At 35.0% G+C, this 22,433-nt stretch overlaps 1 protein-coding gene across 1 annotated transcript in view; it reads right to left on the bottom strand.

The window, feature by feature from the left end:
- Positions 1-22,433, bottom strand: part of CSMD1 (CUB and Sushi multiple domains 1) — a 1,120,396-nt gene that overhangs the window by 322,738 nt on the left and 775,225 nt on the right. The window contains exons 8-10 of the mRNA XM_069011476.1: positions 18,183-18,270; positions 11,930-12,054; positions 10,633-10,754 (exon numbers count right to left, since the gene is read on the bottom strand). Of these exons, the coding sequence (XP_068867577.1) occupies positions 10,633-10,754; positions 11,930-12,054; positions 18,183-18,270 (335 nt within the window). The remainder of the gene's footprint in view (positions 1-10,632; positions 10,755-11,929; positions 12,055-18,182; positions 18,271-22,433) is intronic.

The following is a 22,433-nucleotide window of genomic DNA, read 5'->3' as shown; positions in this document are numbered from 1 at the left end:
TGTGTCAGCAAGAGCGGAGGAAGCACCCTTTGCTGCTTTTCAGCCAGCTTTTGGCTCTGTTTCTCTGGAGAGAGATGGGGAGTAAGTTGTTTCCTTTTTTTTCCTGCGACTTTGGCTTCTTCTTCTTCTCTTCTGGAAGTGTTCAGAACACACCAGGAGACCCTACACCGTTGGCCCAGAGGGGGGCCCATGCTGACCCAGTCCCGAAGAGAGAAAGACAGAGATCACACCCACAGAAAGGACTCTGAAAATTTACCAGGTTCCCTCCACAGTGAGAGGTTTTATTATTTAGCATTATTCTTTTCCCATTCTGCATTGTGTCTGTTAAATAAATAGGTTTTTTTCCTTTCACTTTCCTCCGAGGAAAATTCTTTCTGAACCTGGTGGGGGAGGGGCGACTGAAACCTATCAGAGGACGTTCAGTTTGGACGTTCCTCTGAATTTATCTCAAACTGGGACAGTTGGTAAAGCACGACCTGATTTTCATAAATCCCTGATTGTTCTGTATGTGCCATATGATGGCACTTAAGATGATCTGCTCCGTGAACTTTCCTGGTACCAAGGTCAGGCTGACAGGTCCATAGTTCCCTGGACTGTCCTCCTGACTCTTCTTGTAGTTGTAGAGGTATGGATATTGTTCAAACCCAAAGAACTGCACATCAACAAGGTATGTCCAAAAGATCTGTAATATGATTTTTTTAAGAAGACTTTTTTTTTCATTTTTAAGAGGAAAAAAAAAGAAAATGCTCAACGTAAATAGAATTTTTTTCAGAAATCAGTACTAGGGATGGAATTCAATATAAATCTAAATAGTTGGGTAGTGTAATTTGAAAGTGTAATGTGAAATCCTCACTTTGCCTGGAGATACAGAATCTGTGAGAGGTCCACAATTTACTGAAGCAGAAGCTGGAGGCCAGGAAGGATTATTTAAGGTGTAAGAAGTCTATGGTGCAGTAACTGAAATTTGCTCTAAAACACCTAAATGTAGATCTTTGCCCATTTGTGTCTAAAGGTCCTTCAGGTAATTGCTCTCTCACTGTTTTAAATATAGCTAAAAGAGTTATTTGTCAGACTGTCAGTGAGGTATCTGCTTCAGGACATATATTCAGGAATTACTGTGTAGTTTTCCCTGGTCATAGTTGTTCGATGAAAAAATGAACACATATTTTCCCTTTAGATAACATCAGAGCAGAAAGTCTGCTAATTTGACAGAGTTAGTAACTGGCTAATGTAGAAAATAAAATTTGTAAGTATTTAGTTTTCTACATATAGGTTTGCATATATGTAATTGCATGCATGAAATACCTTTTACTGAAAGATACCGTGAGGCAAATATAATCTATCTGTGTCTCTTTAAAATCACCTAATTACAGAGAAAAGCACTGTAGACATAAAATATTTCAAAAGCTTCAATTAAAAAGAATGATCATTCAGAAGGCTGTTAACAGTCTGATAGAACAGTACCAAGAATTATGTTAATTGTGTGGAAGACTGAATTAAAACATGACACATATACTCTGCCAGTGTGCATACCCTACCTAAGTGCCTTCTTTGCCTTGGAAAAAAACAACTTCATAAACCAACAAACAACTAGGGGGTAGCAAGAATATATTCATTATAAGCAATGTCCTGAATAAAGCAGGTTCTGAAACTACTTTGTTGTGTGGGATTTGTGTTTGAATTTCATGAAGATAATATAAAATCTTAAAAGAACATTTCTGAGTCTTCATTTGTTTGTCCATTGACCCAATGAAGCCCTGCATGTAAAAAATGTCTGCAAATATCAGGCTTTTTTTTGTGTTATGATGGTTGTACCAGGAGATTAAAAATACATTCACATCAAGGCTTTGATCAAGGGTGCACTTCAGAAACAATCTCCAGTCATCTGCTCTTACTGTGCTTTGATTTGCCTCACAGAGCAGTCTCAAAGCAGGTAAGTTCATCTCTTTTTGCATAAAAGCAAGCTGGAAGGTGTTCTCCAGCCAGTAACAGGCATTCAGCCTAAAGAAGCAGAAACAGTCCACAGTAAACACTCTGAAATATACACAGTGTGAACCTCATGCCCTTAGCACTAATTGTTTTGCAGTATAAAGCTGCTTGTGGTGCACTGTACTACTAATGCTAATGTAAACATAGCCTAATTTATTCTCTTAGGACAACTGGAGGCAATACTTGCATCTTGTCCTTTCTCCCCTTCATTTTCCCACCTGCTGAGATTTTGCTCATGCTCTGCAGATGCAAGTTTCTGCAAGATGCTCATGTGAAGTCAAGAAAGCTGTTAAACAATGTGTTTTTCATCTTTACTTAAAATCCTTATGTTTGCCTTCTAGATACTTCTGGATTTTGATTGAATAAATAAATTAGATTTTCTTATCTTCTTCACTTGTACTTTGTTGCCAGGTACTTATGCTAGTAAATATGGAGGATGTTGCTTAGAAGAATTACATCTGCAGAGAGGCTAAAATCTGCATGAACAAAACTCTCCATCACAGTCTGTGAACTCCATGAAAAGAGAGGTCTTGTGCTTTGCAAAACAGAGCAGCCATAGAAGAAGAATGAGTCTTGGAGTCCAGAGAAAATGTAAATTTCTTATTTCCATAGCATCAAACTTCACATTTTACATGATCTGTCATTATCTTCCACCCCTTTCAATACCAAATCTAAAATGAGAAATGCTTAGTGATGAATGAACTCCTAAGTTGTTTTCCTCCTCAGGCAGAAAGGTGAGTTTCTCTAATGAGCTGGTCACCATTTTAAACTTTCATAGCAACTAGAGTGACCTAAACCTCCTTCTTGCAGTGAAGCCTCTGTTTATGACTCACTTCAATCCTGAATACTTTACTATGGTGCACAGGTCTTTGCTTATACACGTTTCAGAAATACCACTAAGTAAATTATGTTCCAGTGATAACTTATTTAAATTACTAAGCTCTTCACTAGATTAAAAATATTTCTTTTTGTTGTAATGAGGAGAGTTACTACCAATGGGGATGAAGAGGAAAACTATGCTGTGAAATCTGTCTTCTTTCCTGCCATCTTGAAAGGAAAGGGATGGTCATCATAACAGGTGCTTCCTTTTTCTGAAAGGCATGAAAATCTCAAAAGGCACGATGATCCCCACTGTGATTTTAATTTTTACATAGTAAAGTGGCAGCGATGCTTTAGGCTCTATTTTCCCTTTGCTCAGCAAGACAATTGAAAGAAATGAAATGCCTTTCCATGTCATGGAAAAGAAGCTTCTTCACCATGCCCCCTTCCTAAGGTAGGAGCTTGTCCACTGGTTCCTTTCTATGTGCATCAGTGGAATTACTACACAGATCTTAATTCAAGTATGCTTCCTTTACTATAATAAAGGTGTTACTATAGCTCTAAGACATGATGGAAGCTGCAAAGAGAAGACCTTTGAGAGAGCAAGTGTGGGGACAGCTTCATGCAGATACATGAACCTCTTAAACAATTTACAGCTGGTAATCAAGAAGAGGAAGCCCCACATCTCTAAAGACCAAATCAGTATATTGTTTTGTGATTTAAACACTGATTAAAGTCTGTGAACATGAGCACCCAGAAACTATTAAAATAAGCTGGAAAATACTTGAGTTTCAGGCTACCTGGTATAATTACAATTAATAAAAAACACTCAAAAATGTTTTTAAAAAATAGACCTTGTTTATCCTTTAAATCAGTAGAGTCCATTAAATGGAAAGTGAAAGAAAACACACTCCAGTTACTAAAAAAGAGGTAATCCAGTCTATTATCTTTAACAAATCGAGATTTATTATTGAAATTGTTTTATCTCAAAAAAGTCAGATTTTTTGAGACGATAATTTGATCAGATGTGAAATTTCATATCAATTTTAGATTTCTCCATTACATATAGATTTTCAATATAAGAAACCTGCAGTAAATTTTAAGAAATGTTGTTGTGCACAAAGGTTATTATTTGTCATTAATGCATCAATGTCTAATGAGGAATGGATGAGGGAGCTGGAGTTGTTTAGTCTGGATGAAATGAGGCTCAGAGGAGACCTTATCACTCTCCACAACTGGCTCAAAAAAGGTTGTCACCAGGTGGGGGTTGATCTCCCACATAACAAGCAAAAGGATAAGAAATGGCCTCAAATTGTGCCAGGTGAGATTTAGATTGAATATTAGGAAAAATTTCTTCACTGAAAGGGTGGCCAACCATTTGACCAGGCTGCCCAGAGATTTGATTGAATTAGCTTTTCTGAAGGCATTTAAAGATGATGCTCAGAGACATGGTTTAGGGGTAGGCTTGGCAGTGCTGGGTTAATAGCTGCACTCAAGCACCTTAAAGGTCATTTCCAACCTAAACAATTCCACAATTCTTTGAACAATTAGGACTTGCCAAATTGTAATTATGTATAAAACCAACAGTAAATACCAGTATACACTCAAGGAGAAACAGTACATTTCTCCTTGAAATATATGCAACATTGAAAAAAAAAAAAAAATTGTCAGTAAGTGTTAGAATAGTTTTGAACACAGATTTGGTTTTACTTCTGAATTTACTGAAATTCAACCATACAGCAAATAGCACTACCTTCCATTTAACCAAATATCATAAATACTACAACCAGTTTTCTTTTCAAACAATAAACATGCAGTAAACAAGAAACATAATTATCATAGAATCACACTTAGATTTCCTACTGATATTTGCTAAAAGTTTACTTATTTTTATTTTTACATTATTTCCAAGAGTCTGGACAATGATCTCTTCTTTTTTCCACACAGAACTGGACTAAGTTCTTTCTCATGTATGTGAAGGCACAACTTCTGCAATGTCACCAGTTTATTCTGACTCAGACCACTTCTAATGTATGAAATTCACACAGGGTCATCACATTTAAAAATCTGGAAAGAGAGATTCTGCTGCCCAATTATTCCACTCTGCTCTGCACTGATGAGGCCTCACCTTGAATATTGTGTACAGTTTTGGACACAGCAAAGTAAAATTATATTAAGCTATTAGAGAGTGTCCAAAGGAGGGCAAAATGATGGTGAAGAGCCTTGAGGGGAAACTGTATGAGGAGTGGCTGAGGTCACTTGGTCTGTTCAGCCTGGAGGAGACTGAGGGGAGACCTCATTGCTGTGAGGGGAAGAGGAGGGACAGACACTGATCTCTTCTCTGTGGTGAACAGTGACAGGACCTGAGGGAATGGCCTAAGGCTGTGTCAGGGGAGGTTTAGTCTGAATATTAGAAAAAGATTTTTTACCCAGAGAGTGTTTGGGCACTGAACAGGTTCTCCAGAGAAGTGGTCAAAGCACCAAGCCTGGCAGAGCTCAAGAAGCATTTGGGCAGTGCTTTGAGGGGGAAGGGGTGTATTTTTTGAGTAGGGGATTGTTTTAGCTATAAAATAAAAAATTCAAAGATAAATACCCTAGATTTTTTTTGCAAGATACAGGCCAACATAACGAAGAATTTTTCAGATATACAGTCTGGAAAAGTGTATCTATGAGGAAGGTAAATACTTTTGCTGCAGTAAGTATTCAACTAAAGAGTCAAAATAATGGATTTATATAGTTCTGACCCAAGCAGACACAGAAGAAACATATCACAGTGAAAATATTACATATTGCTCTCTTTTGAAAGTGTCCTCAATCTGGTATTAGAACATGAGGAAACAGAAGCATTAAAACTGTTTAAATGGCGTATTTAACAAACTCATTTTGATCACTTTGAAGGTTGTAATTTTTGGTTTTTTCATTGTTTTTTTGTTGACACTTTTTTTGGACACTGAAACTTTTGTTTGCCTTGAGCATTGCATTACCATCCAATACATTCCAACTGTCTTTCTGAATTATGGACTTATTGTAAAATCAAAGACAATATCACAGCAAATATACTGCTGAGTCTCCTTCTTCAGCTTTTCCATTCTTTCCTGTGTATGCTCCTATAGCTCCTTTCCAGAAGTCTTACTTGTTGTTTTATTCCCAAAATTGCCATTTCCAACTTAATATGTCATGCTTAGATCCATATGAGGCTCATAAAATTCACACCCTACAGCTAAATCTCAGTAGTGTGAATCTAGCTGATATCCTGAAAGCAAATATGAGATACTGAAGACAGATAAAGCTCAGTAGTTAGTCTCCTTTGCTCAAAAACAGCATGGAAGGAAGGTCAGAGGGAAGGTAAGTAATAAGAAATAATAACTGTCAGTGTGTATTTGTGACAATGGCCTTATGAGGAAAAAACTTAAGCATTTGGTGTTTTCTGGCATATAATGTTAGAAATCACCTGAGGAAAAAAAAAAGCAAATACCACAGGAAATAACAGTAGAAGCATCACAATTGCTCCTTCAGTTAGCTTTTCTTGCTGGCCAGGAAATACAGTACTTTCCTGTGTGGCAGGAAATTTGTTCTTGGATGCTTTCATCATGAGATGAGTATACACAGAATCACAGAAAGTCACAGAATGTACTATGTTGGAAAAGACCTTTGAGATCATCAAGTCCAACCTATCACCTAACAGCACCTCATCAACTAAACCATGGCACTGAGTGCCACGTTCAGTCTTTTTTAAAACACATCCAGGGACAGCAACTTCACCACCTCCCTGGGCAGATGATTCCAGTGCCCATGCACTGATCCCATGCATCCCTCTTCCATCCCTACCTCCAGTTTAAAGAAAACAGGAGTCAAAACTTCTTGTAATTAATGCTCAGATGGGACATCTAAATTCAATATAGAAAGTGGTTTTGATCTGTGTTTATCAGTTTTACCAAAAGGCTCAGTCTCAGAAACAGAAGTATTAATGTAGAAGACATTTTCTTCAACGCTTTTACTTAAATCTGGTATAACTCCACTCCAAAGTGATGTTATTTCATTCAGAATGAATTGGGACACAGTCTTTATCGACCAGGTCATTATACTTAGCAATAGTGCAGCCCATGGCACATCTACTATATTGCAACCAGCAATCAGTCAGGAAAATACTGGGCAAAATTATGTATCATTGCAACAACAATGTAATAATGCAAAAAACCTTGCCCTCCGATAGACACTGGAGCTGAAAAATGGAGCCCTTGCAATGTGACCATAAAACAGTGAAAGCAGCAGGAAATCCAAGGCAGTAAGTATGCACAGTTTGTAGAAGGAATTGAAACAGCAAGGGGTAGATCCATGCTTAGTACATACTAAAGAGATTATACTAACAGTAAGAAAGAGGTAAAGAGAACAGATCGGTAAATCCTCAAAAGAGCTCAAAGTAACTGATTCTAGAAAGCTGAGAAACTGCATAACAAAAGAACTAAAACAAGGAAGAGCTGTAAAGAGTTACAGCATGTACTTGACACAGAGTCAGAAGAGCACCATAAAGTTGTATTTGCAAGTACTAAAAGTCTAATAAATTACTCAGTAGAATGCTGACCAAAAGCTACAATAGTGGGATTCAGAGGAAACAAATAAATGGTTAAGGAAAAAAATCAACTCTTCAAAATAAGAAGAAATACCTTTGAACAGGAGAAGAATCAAATTTAGGTTTCTGTATCGATCAGAAAAAGGCAAATAAATGTTAGAAAAATATTTAACTAAAAATGATCTTGATATAGTTGGCTAAGACCTGGAATGAGGCAACTGTCTCTATAGGATGTTGAAATTTGTTTCATTTTGAGTTGGCATTAAAAATCTGCCCCCACCCAAGCACCAGAATACAAAATTTGGAAAATGTGTCCATTTAAAAAAAAAATGTTCAAAATATTCCAGCCTATCGTTTTTGGGGTGGTTTTTGGGTGGTTTTTATTTGTTCCAAGTTTTGTTTTGTTGTGTTTTCTGTTCGGTTTTGTTTGGTGGAGTTTTTTTTTTGGGGGGAGGGGTGGGTTTTCTTTGGAAGGATACCTCCTAGGAAACTTCTTTAACTACATTATCCTCTTCAAACTGCACTGAATGTTAAGAGAAAACACTGTCTTACCTTGTAAAATTCTATTTGCAAACTAACCTGCTAAGAGACCACAAATTCACTTTTAGAGTAAGTCAAAAGTAAATTAAAATACAGAGTAACAACATGTCATGATCTGTCTGCCTCCTTGGAAAAGAAAATCAACAAGACCCTAAGCACACTGGTAAATATTTTCAAATCTGCCAGTCAAAAGAGTGGATTCCTCAATGTAATCTTAAAATCAGACCTTCAATACACAATTCAATTTTCAAGAGTTCTGTCAGTTGTAACTCCAAGAAAAGTCAAGGGTAAAAATCTTCAAAACTTTCAGCATATCTTAAAATATTTCACTGCTCTGGAAACTTGAAAATTATTTTGGTAATTTACTTTTTTAAAGTTCATGGATTTCAAAATTCCAGAAAGATATTTTCTTTAAAAAGAAGTAGGGTTCCATTTCAGAGAGTCTGTAAACTAAAAGGATTTTCTTTCACATCTTTTATTAACTGAAGGGGTGTGTGCTAACTCCAGATGCAGTTGTTTGGAGATAAAAATCCCAATACTCATAAAGATGATGTAGACATTATGTGAAAGCAACCTAACAATACTGTAAGCCTTAAATAAGTCTCATTTTAAGACTACACATTTACAGTCATCATGGTCCTAAAGCAATTACAGTCTTTCCAAGAGACATGAAATTAAGAAAATTCTTCCTTGGTTGCACTGCTAGACAAATCCAAGATCAATAAAAAGACAACTCATTCAATATTGCCCATCCTGCCCAAAATGAGAGATGTAAAAGTTACACCTCTTTTCCTCAAGCTGTGATTTTCAGTGTCTGTCAGTATGTCTCTTTGCCTTCCACTCAGCTGAATGTGACAAGTGTGGATTTTTTTCTAGGTGAAAGCTCCAAGTGTTTACTCAGACCTCTTAATTTTGAACGTAACATAATTTATCTGTCTGAGTGTGCAATTCCTTCTCGTGTCTGATGAACTAGCAACCTGCCCACAGAACACTACTTCATAGCAGTGGTTTTTCAAGTCCAGTGAAGAGAATAATAAATTAATCCAAACCAATCTCATTAATTTCTGCACTACTAAAATTTTAAATTCACTGAGATATATACATTGTATAGAATGAAGAGAACTTGTGCATTATTGTAGTAGATGGGGGTTTACTGTTTTTCATAGGTAAGTTTGAATCTCCACTGAAAATATACACTGGGCAGTTTAATAGCATAGTCAGTATCAATTTTTCTATTATTATGGTTAAATTTTCTCGCAATCAGCAAGGAGATTGCCGCCGTCATTTTATTATAAATATGAAAAACACTCCTTAATTAAAGTTTTGAAAATTCAAGGAAAAAGAAATAAAAATTAACTAAAGAAAGAAAGCTTTAAGATGCCTATACTATCCTCTATTAGTAGTAATTTTACTCTTTTTAATGTATATTTAATTCTTCTCTTACAAAAATATACTGTGCTTTACAAAATCAACAAGACAATACACTACTGAATATAATTTGAGTAGATGAAATTTTCAGACATTTCCCATAATTTAAATGCTTTTCTATATTTAAAAATGCAAAGTGATTTAATAATTTCTATAAAATGCAGAGACTTTAAAGTCAAAGGTATTCCAGGAAAAAAAAATCACTTCTAATGGCTATTCTAAATAAAATATAACAGTTCAGTTTGGAACTTAAAAACAGCCCTTTCTGTTCAGAGAGAAGTCCCACTACAGTAAAATCTTTCTCAATATGATAGTTTCGTAATTTTGCCTGTTTTTCCTGAATATATATCTTTACTGAGGCACACTGAATTATCTTTAAGAAAAAATGAACTTAATTAATTTTGCAAAGCAACAGTATTTACATGTCAACAATATGCTACGAAAGCATGCAGCAAATTTATTTTTTTCTGCAGCTAAATATTTTCACTTATTAATGGTGAGATAAACATTCTTTTGCTTAACTACTTTAAAGAAATCAAGAAGTCTTCCAAAAAGCTGCACAGGAAACATATGTTCTGTAATTATGAAAGTACATATAGATTGTACATTCCTTGACATAATGTAATTCATTTATTCAGCATTTCACTACACAGAAGTACAATATAAGTAAAGTACTTCTTTAACCTCTTTTTTTTTTTTTTTTCTTACAGATATGGGTTCTCTGTCCTTTACTAATTTTGTAGAAAAACAGTAAAAATATTTTGTTATGACCACTATCTTATGCATAATTAGATAACTAATTTGTAGTTATGTATTAAGAATCATTACTGGAAAACAGTGGATTGAAAAGAGAAATTATGTAGGTAGTAAAACAACTAACAACAGCTGTCCAAATACTTATATATAATGTTCAGGTTTTATGCCAGGAAATCTTAGGTTAAGATTCAACAGTGAATAAGTATCAAGACACAACCTGAAAAATTCACTATTAACTCATTTAGCAATGTGGAATTTTGATCATAATTTTTTGTATTTCATTAAAAAATGTATTTAAAACTTGAAAATTTTAAATTAGACCTATTTCTCTGAATGGACATTTTCACATATGCTACTTTTTTTTTCCCCTAGTGCCCAAGTGTATTTTCCTAACATCTCTGCTCCTTTTTGTGTTTAAATAAATATACAAACTTGCATGTGTTCATGCATTTGTGCAAATATATATGAAATATTTTTAAGACAAATCCAAAACTCTACCTTTTCACTTGAGACAAGAGAAAAAAGCATACCTTTTCTGGATCAGTTGTTGTAATGACCCACACGCAGTGTGCATTGTCTTCATATTGAACTGGATAATTTGGTGACGTGATAATGCCACTTGGTCCACGTAAATTAGAACCACATGTTCTAGCTAAAATGATAACCAACAAATCAGATTGCTTTAGACTGGATGTTCTGTTTAAAATAAATATTATAAAATTGCCACAGCATTAGCAACAACTTGCCATGAAAGTATTACTATGCTGATATATTCTATAACAATCTGTCCTTAAAGATATTTCAGCCAGACAAAAAAAATCCTGAAAATTTACCTACAGAGGAAGAAACATGCACCTTTCAATTAATCAGCCCAGCATTTACAATACTTTATTCATACTTTATGTAAATTAAATTCTCAAAATTATCATATCAATATTCAATGTTTGGAGAGAGATTTACCCTTTCCAAATGTATGGAGGGAGCCTTCTACCCATGAATGTAAGAAGGGCCAGTATGTGCTCTCCTTCACAATTTCCCCATGATTTGGAGAAAGAAAGTAAGTCATGTATCACAATATTTATCTAACTGTATGTCCTTAACCTAAAAATGACCTCCTGTGGTGTCTTAGCTCTTTACACCATAGGAAATATAATTACAATGAAAAATAAAAGAAAATGGTTCTAGGCAGTATGTAGTCTGACTTTGGTAAAGCACAGATTCAGTTGTGAAACCATCACAATCTCTCTGCCACATTCAGCAAATCCAGATAGTCAGCAGTTTGAAAATACATTACTTAACATATTCAGTTATCTTCTAAAGAGCACTAAGGACAGATTTTGCAAAAATATTCAAATTTCTCAAAATATTTCAGTATCTAGAACCATTTAAAAATATTTGGACGTATAATTTTCAGTGGCACAGAGTTATAGTTTCATAAGTCTACATCAACTCAGAATATTTCAAAATGTCACATTTATGGTACTACAGCACTTTTTCAACATGCTAAACAGAGCGTCTAGATCATATAATTTCTAAGTACTTAGATACAAATCTCAGAACCTCAGAATCTATCCATAGATCTTCCATTACCTTCTGATGTAATTTAGTCTCTTCAGTTACTTAAGTTTCAGTACAGGCAAGAGGAATTATTAGATTCTTTAAAAATTTGGTAATTTTTTTTTCGTAATGTTGGAATAAAACACCCAACATATTTCTGGTACTTTGGAAAATTTTATCTTTAATCTTTCTCTGTGGCTGCCTCCATTCTAAAGCATGAAATACGAGCAATTCTTTACTTCATGAAAAATTCCAAAGAATAGCAGTTACCTCTGCAAATTGGCCTGTGGTCACTCCAGGCAGCCAGTGTATCTGTCACTCTCTGACAAGTGATGCTCTTAGAACCTTGCAGCACATAATTGTCTTCACAGGAAAACTGTACACTTGCACCCACCCTAGGGGAAAAAAGGGAGAAAGAAGGAAGGAATTAAATATATTTTAATATCAACATCCTCAAACAAGTATAAACATTGCCAAGTGACAATATTTCAAGATCCAAATAAAGAAATTAAGGTACAAAATTCTATGCATAAAAAACAACTTATACTCTAGGGAAGAGGTTTACTATTTAGTTTGCCTACCTTTTAAGGAAGAAAGTCTAGGAATACAAAACAATTGTGATACTAAGTTTGTTCTTTTACAGGATGAGTTCAATGAATGCACAGATAGCCACTCTTTCTAAGAAAATATATAATCACAATTCTTTCAGGCAACAGAACTTACTTAATGAATAATTTCAACATCACTATATTCTCTCAAATGAGAGAATAAGCAATTAGATATGGTAATTTGTCAACATGTACAACCAGGAAATATTAATTGCAGTCAATGGTATTAATTCATTAAATATTCTTGACCTTGTTGAAATTTCATGTTAAACATTACATTAAATGATAACTTTTTGGGACTGAAATTTGATTTGCTACACTTGTAACACTGAAATGTGTCCCTTTGGAATTACTTATGCTGACCAATCATTATGAAGATTTTAAAAAACTGTATACGCTTATAATCTATATCACAGGGAGTTTTCCTAAATGGTATTTACATATCTGACTCCATTTATTATTTGTGACATTCTTTATTCCCCATCATAATTAACTGGTTCTGTTGTTTGGTTTCTTGCACTTTTAAATCTGTATTTGACAATCCCGTGTCGTGAACTAAGTGAACTCAATAAAGTAGTATTTTCAGTTGACTCTCTCTAAATTATTCAGTCCTAAACACCCGGGGATTTCTATATGGCAATCAGGAGGCTCAATGCTTAAAATTGTGCTGTGCTGTGAAGAACTGCATATAATGTCATTCACTATCATGCAGCTCATTCCCACCCTTCATGGACAAGCATTATCTTAGTTTCTCAGAGGATCTCACAAACACTGACTATATTGTTCATTAATATTATGATGTGTTTCTATAGTTCTTTTCATTCTTTCAGGAAATTTTAATAGGATTTTTTTCTTTTTTTTTTTTTTTACTTAATTTTAAAATTTGAATGTGATGCTTCAAATCTAGAAAAGTTTTAAAAACTGCTTCTCCTATCAGTTTGTTCTTGAGCCGTTAAATATGAAAACTCAAAAAGGCAGGGAAAATATCAGCCCTTTTCTTTCATAATTAATGCAAAATACACAAAATTCTTCAAGAACAATGCACGTTTCTAAAATTGCATTTATTTTATACTTTTCATAATCTTCAGAACATTCTTTAAACCCTCAGGAAAATAGACCAAACATTATTCCAAATAAATACCTCAAGTTAATGAAAAATTAGTTTCTCTTATTAGTAAAGAAAATATTACTCATTAATCTGACATTTTAATGCGATAAACACATATTTTTAAAGGCATTTTCTCCTATTGTCTAGAATTAGGATCTCTGCATTTCTTTTTTGAAGGAAACAGGGAAAAAACCCCAGCAGTTACCTAGTAGTGATAACAGAAAATTGAGAATCAAAGTATTTAAAAATCATATTGAACAAAGACCATCTGACAAGTATAATGTTGTGTGAAGCAACGTGAAAACCAACATTTCCCTTAAGTTTGCTACTATAAAGGCATGTAAGGAGAATTAAAAAACAGTACGTGTGCAAAAACAGAGTGACATGAAATGTATAATTATTGGATGTTTGCAACAGCAATTTATAATTTAAAATACCTGAATATCCCCTGAAATGAACAGGAGGAATACAAATATTTTTATGTCTAATGCAGTAAATAAAGGATTTTATGTTTAGATTGGGTTTTGATCATTGCAGAAATACTTTTAAAGTTTTTATTAATGTATACATAAAATATTACACACTAATTTAAGCTATACACTTATGATGATTCAATTTGTTTCAATATTATTCTACAAAGTATATATTTCAGGTGGTTGTTTTGTTTTTTTCCTAAAACTCTGGAAATAGCTTGGATCTAAGGACAATTAAGGGGAACTTCATATGTTTTACACACTGGGTATAATCTTTTGAAATGTCTGAACACAAACTAAGGGACACAAAAAAAATTTGCTGAAAACATAATAAAAACAAAGAAGAAATATAGCAAAAAAATGTCATCTTAAAGAGCAAGGTAGGGACACGAAGTACTCAAAAGCTCTTTATGTACCTAAAGCATCATCTTAGGAGAAGGGATGCATCTGGATCACAGTCTACAATAAAACTACTAACCACATCCACATTGCTGGGTCTCTCCACTGATAAAGCTTGACAGTTTCCCATTTAAAAAGGAGACATCCTTTTGAACATGCCTCTTATAGCATGTTTGATATGTGATTTAAAAAAAATTGGTTCATTTAATATTCAGGAGTTAATAATTAATGTTTTCAATTGGGTTGGGAGGTTTTTGTTGTTTTGGTTTTTTTTACATCTCTACCTCCCTAGTCACTGAGCAAAGCTGCGAGCACTGCAAGTATTGCGTTTTACTTTGTTACTTCTCTCTGTAAACTTTAAACATGGGGAATAAATCTGTTTCCTTGTTTTTCTATTTTAAATTTGAACTCCATCAAAGCATAATTTGTGGGTTTATAAAGAATGCTAGAATTTGACTGCAAGAAGCCATTTTTAAAAAAGAAGATACTAACATGAAAAAAGTTAATTTCATTTTCAAAATTTGTTTTGGAAATATAAAATACATTTGTTTTACAAGTGTTGGTGAAATTGTGGAAAATGACTGCATTTTCACATTACTGAACATACCATACAATATTTAAGGAGAGCTGAAACAGTATTATTTAGATCCATTTCAAATTTCATTTAAACAATTTACTGGTTTGCAATCTTACCTAAAAATGAAATGTGATATTGACCTCAAAATTGTATTGATTATGTTCTCATTATTCTAGCCAAGACTGATTTGCCATTTCTTCCCCAAAATGAATCCAAATATCCATTGTATTGTTTTAAAATCACTGAAAATCATCTCCCTGAAATGAATAATTTCTCCTGAAATGAACACAGTAAAAGTGTGGCAGGAGGACAGAATGAAAAGGTTAAGATTTTAATACCTTTTTGTTTGCTTTATGATATTAGAATGAATGTCATTATTATGCTGAAAATGATGAGACCCTTTTCAAAGAACTTGTCATCACTGAATCAGTTGGGTCTCAGGCTGTCTTGAAAAGAAACCCTCTGCCTTTCAATCAATCCCACTCATAACATGTCTTTCAGTAGACTGGAAAAGATTTTGAATAATGTGCATTTTCACGTGTTTTATTTCAGATTAATATTCACAGTTGTCATTCTCTTGACAAAAACAATAGCTCCTTCTGGTGCTTATACTTGCCTCTTAGAAAAGAAAAAAAAACCATTGCCTTTCTTTACTCTCCAGAGTACTTTTGTTACATTGGAAATATGCAAGCAGCAGCAAATACTACTTCCCCTTCTCCTATGGAAGAACTTGATTTGTCATTTCAGAGAAACAAAAACTAAATTCCAGCCAAATTCTCTGTTTAAATGTCCATCTAGATTTAGACAGCTAATTTTAAGATAGATATGTTTTAAATAGATATTAAGAAACTTTAAAGTACATGACAAACACTTGCTGTTGCATAATGAGTTTTCAGATAATAAGTAATATTTAGGAAGAAAACCAACTGCTATAATTTCTCTCAAATAATATAATTTCTCTCAAATAATATTCATAACTGGAGTCCCAAAACATGCACACAATTAATGTGATTAAAGTATACAACATGTTTTATTTATCTTATTCTATACAATCTTTCTTGTTGAACACCTTATGCATTCATTTATCCTCATGAACAGTAACATACACTTCATGAAATTAAAATATTGTAAGAGGCTGGGTGGGATAAAGGAGGGAGAGAAATAGTCTTGCTCTGTCAGTTTAGTAAGCATAAGTATTGCTCATAAGTAAGCTCCAGGCATTTAAGATACTTTTAACCCACATTAATTCCAAAGAGACTGTGTTCAAAATATAGTTATCTGCATTTTGCAAGGTTCTTTGACATTAGATTCCCTCAGATATCTTAAAATATACTTTGAGCTTTAAGGTTCTTTTGGGTTTTCCTTCTTGGTATTTTTATGCATTGCTGGGACATTTGTTGTTGAGCTCTTCCATGTTTGGGTTCACACATTTTGGATCTTTGAACCTGTTTCACCAAAACTATTTTAGTTCTCTTTCAATTTACAGACTACAGATGAGAGGTGAAAAGAAGTAATTCTCTTTCTTACCCTCTTTCAGCTTATCAGTGCTCTTAGACTTGCTGTTGTATCTTAACAATTGTTCATATGCCATTGATTTGGACCACAACTAGATGAGAGTCTGTTTGGCCAAAAGTGTACCATGAATACATAAAAGCTGTACGACATTTATAGATTCACAGAATAAACTAGATTGGAAGAGGACATAATCTAGTTCATTTGAAGCAAGCCCAGTTGGAACAGAGGGCTCAGAGCCCTGCTCCGGTGAGTTCTGAATGCCTCCCTGGATGGAGATTCTACAAATTGTCTCGCAATGTTTTACTATCCTCATAGTAAAAACATGATTTTTTTTTTTTTTTTTAAATCCTGAATCTAGTTGTAATTTATCATGTCCCACCTTACTTCCATTGCCTCTAGTCCGGTCACAGTTAACTCTTTTCAGAGATGCTTTTCTCCCTCCACTGATAACAAATTGATCATAGGTACTGCCCCTAATTCTTTCAACTAAATATTTCATTTGGAGGAATTCAGAAGAGGCATTTTCTGCATCATTTATAGCTTTATGAGGAGAGACTGAAGCAGAGAAGGGATACTGAGGCATGCCTGCACAAGCAGGAAAGTAAAATACTCTCCAAAAATAGCAGTGGAAGTATAAAGGTATTCCTTGGATGAATACACACAGGCACTTTAATACCTCTTGAGAAAGTTATATTTTAGCATCCCATTTTCATCTAGTCTTCTACTTCCTGATGTTTCTCTCTGCAATACATCAAACATTAATAAAGACCTAGATAGAAATTGCATTTCTTTTCCTAAAAACAGCAGCCCTTTGGACAACAAATGCATACTGTATTTTCGTATCATATAATTTCATTTGCAGTAGCTGTGCTTGACAAGTTGAATCAGAACACAGAAGAGGATATCAGCAAACATCTAGAAAACTTGTCTCTCTAGCCTATTAATTGAAAGCTTATTTCCCTTCATTATTTATTTAAATGCATTGAACTGCTGCACTGTCACTAATGAAGCCATGACTTTGCCTATAACTGAATCTTTTAATGCTGGAGTTGTTTATGATTTCTCAAATTCCTTTGAGGATAAACAGAGAAAAATCCAAAAAGTATGTCAGTTTTTATGTAATTTATTTTTCCTGTCAGTTATGATCTAGCTTGGAAGAGCCTTGATTCAGGATACAAGTTGTATTAATTTCCTTTCTAGAGCTGCAGAGAACTTTGCACAATTCCTTCTAATTCCTGTGCATTGTTCCTTTCTCTTAGGTTTGACTATCCATTCCCTGCTGAACAATTTATAAATCTCTGCATGAGCTGGAAGATCCCATCTCATTCCTTTGACCCTCTTCTCTGCTGCACCTTCAAGTGTCTGCCTTTTTTCGCCAAAAGGGAAAGAGCAAACATCCTCCTTTCTCCACAGGGGTCCATTTGACCTTGTCTTCTTTTTTTAATATAACAAAAGATGAAAACAGGAAAAAAAGAGGAGATGGCATTCATCACAGCCTCAGACACTGAATTTTCCATGTTCCCCAAGCTTTTTAACAGCTTTTGCAAAGTGGGAATACACATAATACTCTCTGCTTCTTCTGTCTTCTATGCTGTCCACAGAGTTATGCTTTTTCTCCATAGATGAGATTATTATGCTCTAGAATTCCTATTTTAAATGTTTTGATTTAAAAAACAACCCAAGCAAAAACCAATTCAAGATATGCAATTGAATAAATCTATTTTGAAAAAGAACCAATACATCTAAAACTAGGGAAATCATACACATCTATATTTATAGGCTATGTATAAATGTAACAGGAAATATCTTCCTCTTGGTCATATAGAAAACTAAATGTGCCTACCTGAAGTCAGAGCCTACCCTCTTCCCATTTTCAGGAATTCCAGGATCAGGACATGTATCAGATGCAATTGCATCCCCACCCTGGGTCACTGCAAAGTAAAGGAAAAAACATATTCAGACATGCAGCTCTAAAGATGACTATTTACTTTTCCCATACATTAACTTCCATGGCCTGAATGCAACATACTGTACCATTTTTTCTTGAACCAGCTAAAATTATTACATAAAAGAATTCCCATATAATTGACTCATTTGGAGTATTATTTATTTTCATTGGTTATGGTAAAAAAATGCTTTGTTTCTGTGGGAAAATAAATGATTGATTTCCCACAGTCAGTCATTTTTTTTATGCATATACTAGGATCCACAGTTTTCCTCAGACAGGAAAAAAGCATTTCATGAAGTCACCTTCTGAAATATTCACAACACACCATTGTAAGATTAAGACAGTATAAAAAAATAAAATATCCACAATACAGTATGTCCGTAATAAGATTTAAAATAAACAAAAGCCAAGAACCCAACTGTAGAACAGGAATACTTTTATGAATCTCAGAGTCATTTAGGCTGGAAAAGAGCTCCAAGATCGAGTCCAACTTTTGATCAACCACTACCTTGACTGAAGATAATCTCAAAAATATACAAAATACCCCACTGAGCAATGGATTTGTAGCCAGCTGAGTATGTCCTCATGCAAATGAGGAGCAAATCTTTATTTTTTGTTTTCAGCTAAAAATAGAAAGAAAAGGTATCCTATACTGTTCCATTCTTTTTGTCCTCCATTCTTTCTCCATCCAGACTGTCAGATACTTAAATGATACTATCTATATAAATATCCAGACTTATGGTCCTCTCAAAACTCAAAGCAATTTCAACATTGTTTTCCCTTTTTTCCTTCTATATTCCTAATATGGTAATTAAGGAATACGTGAAATTAAAAGTATTTAATCATAAAGCAGTATACTGAATATATGGAAAACCTGAACACACATGTGCTTTTTATCCTGCACATATACATGTACAGTGTGTGCAGCTGAAAAAAGGAAGAACAGCCATAAAGACTGTATTGGGTTTGCATTGCCAGGTTTCGGTAGTGGGAGTGGCTACAGGAGTGACAGGAACTTCTTCCATGTCCAGCAGAGCCAATCCCTGGAGGTTCCAAACAGGGACCTGCTGCTGGCCAAGGCTGGGCCAATTAGAAATGGCGGTAACACCTATGGAATAACAGAACTAAGAAGAGAAGTTACTGCGCAGTTGTAATTGCAGCCAGAGAAAAGCGGGCTGAGAACATGTGAGAGGAACAGCTCTGCAGACACCAGGGTCAGTGCAGAAGGAGGGAGAAGAGGTGCTCCAGGTACTGGAGCTGAGATTCCCCTGCGGCCCATAGTGAGGACCATGGTGAGGCAGCTGTGCCCCTGCAGCCCATGGAGAACCACAGGGATGCAGACGCAGGGTCCTGCAGCCCCCTGGAGAGAGGAGCCCCTGCTGGAGCAGGTTTGCTGGTAGGACTTGTCACTCTGTAGAGGACCCATGCTGGAGCAGTCTGTCATTGAAGGACTGCATCCCATGGAAGAATGACCCATGCTGAAGCAGTTTGGGGAGGACTGTTGCCCATGGGATGGACTCACATTGGAGAAGTTTATAGAGAATTATCTCCCATGGGAAGGACAACACACTGGAACAGGGAAGGATTCCTCTCCCTGAGCAGCAGCAGAAACTACCTGTGATGAACTGACCATAACCCCCATTCCCATCTCCCCGCACTGCTGAGGGACGAGGTAGAACTGGGAAGGAGGGAAGGGAAGATCATACTTTACTTGTCATTACCCTGCTCCGATTTTGTTAGCAATAAATTCAATACCTCTAATTCCAGTCTGTTTTGCCCTTGACAGCATTTGGTGCATGATCTTTCCCAGTCCTTATCTCAACCCATGAACTCTTGCTTGTATTTTCTCTCCCCTGTCCAGTTGAGGAGGGGGATGATGGAGAGGCTTTGTTGGGTGCCTGGCATCCAGCCAGGGCCAACCCCCTACAGTTACATGTCTCCAGGCTTTCTGGTTTCTCCATAAAAAAACAGAACTAGTAGAAATTTGTGGATCATGTTTTCCATCTTAAAAGATCTTTGGGAAATCTTTAAGAAAAGGACAGAGCATTCTTCCTGAATTAAAAAAAAAAGTTAATTGGAATATTTCAGCTGCACAAAATAAATTACACAAGTCTGAGTAGATTACAGATGACAGCATTACAACTGAAAGGTGATGAGAGATTAGACGTAAAAAGCAGCTGTTTTTCCCACACAGTGATATGCTTTCAAATTTAATACAGCAGTAAAAGGAGTGGTGACAAGTAGGATACATACAATCAGATGTCAAGAGCTATAAATCTTCATGTCTGTTTTGGCAGGTTCAGGGACAATTCATTTATACAGAAATTCAAAGATTTACAAGGGAAGATTTAAAGAACTAAAAAACTGCATTACAGCACTACAAAGATACAACTAACGCAATGCACTCTTACGGACCAAAGTTCTTGACCTGCACACAGGTTCTTCTGCAGAGAAGCAGAGAATCTGCAACGATTACAATATATTTTAACATTTGCCTTTTGGGGTTTTTTTTAATCTGGAATGTTTTAAGAATACAGGAATCATCTCTTTATCCACATCTTTTTAACACTACTTATTGTACTGCATACATTTTCTTTAAAGTACATCAAAAAAGATTATGATAGTATCAAAAATGTCTTTGAAGACACAACTGAAAATATGAGGTCATGCTTAAAAAAAATATTTCCTTCTAAATACAAAAGCCAAGCACGAATAAAAATTCAGTTCATCTGGACTTTTGTCCAGGTGTAACACCTGGAATTCAGCATCTTGAAAACTCTCTACACCAGAGCACAGTCCTGCTAATTTCACTAATGTTATTTAGATTGATAAAGCTTTTTGTGTTTGAATAAAGCCTTTCAGAATAAGTGTATACTAGCTAGTATTCATAGATTTTATTCTGAAAGTTTAATCTTCCAGTTTCTTGGAAAGTGTCAGCATTGAGATACAGCTATAGTGAGAACCTGGCCTTGCTAGAAAAGCAGCCTGTTTTCTGATGTTTCTTAAAATAAATTCTCTTCCTACTAACACTTCTTCCATTGTTTCAGAAAAAAAAAAAAAAAACATCAAAAATGTACTACTTTTAGCAGAGACCTGTAGCTATGTTAGTGGACATGAGATTAAATTTGGACTACTCAATCGCCAAAATACAAACATAAGCAAAACAACTGATAGGGTTATTCGACTTAGGAGGTTTACTAAACATGAATCTTGTGGTAACAATTGTTATACAAGGTGGAGAAGGCTACCTTTGCTACTATGTTTTAAGAACATCAAATTGCAGTGAAGTCAGCTCCTTTTACAGATGTACATACATACAAAATACCTAAGTACTTTGGGACATCAGTAAATGCTGAATGAAACCTTAGTGATAGCATAGAATGATCTCCCCAGATGGATGACATCCCCTGCAAAATTTTCTTCTCAGCCACTACTTTATTCTGTCAACACACTCTCACACCAATATCAGAGCAGAGTGGTTCAGCCTCTTCCTTATCCAGAGAAATACTCTCTCTCTAAATAGGACAGATATCCTACATCTGGAGCTCGACACGTCTTCCTGGATGTCTACAGGCCTTGTTAAACATGGCCCAGGTTTCTACTTCTATTTTCCCCAGTGAACTGTCAAGTGTACTTTTAACAGATGGTGTTTGCATGACATGCTGTCATGACAAAATAAATCCAATTCCCTGTAAAACAAACCTGCCTGATTTTATCTTTCCAGATGGGAAAAAATAAAGGAGCAAATCTTTCAAATTAGTATAACAATTTATTGCCTCTAGTGGTTCAGAGACACTGGGGACTTTAGTTCATATATGTATATGCTTTTACATGTTAGCATGCTTAAAACCTTTACCTGCCAGTATTTTGGAATTTACCTAAAAAAATTAGGTATTAAAATCTATTTTAGCACTAACATTTATCATTCAGACTGAAAATAGATGAAAAGATGACCAAACAAATTTCTGTTAGAGACCTCTATCTTCCTCTGTTTCAATCCTGCCAGATTTCCACTTTATCCACTGCTATCCATTGCTATTGAGATCCATAACATTAAAATGAGAAAGTATCATCTTTGATTTGAGTATGTCACTTTCACAATATATTTAAACCTTGCAGTGTCTACAAGTATTTCTTGAATACATC

Source organism: Aphelocoma coerulescens, chromosome 3 (genome assembly GCF_041296385.1).
Source record: "Aphelocoma coerulescens isolate FSJ_1873_10779 chromosome 3, UR_Acoe_1.0, whole genome shotgun sequence".
In the NCBI taxonomy this organism is placed as follows: domain Eukaryota; kingdom Metazoa; phylum Chordata; class Aves; order Passeriformes; family Corvidae; genus Aphelocoma; species Aphelocoma coerulescens.
The sequence above is the reverse complement of the archived record's forward strand: the minus strand, read 5'-3'. Positions and strand labels throughout refer to the sequence as shown.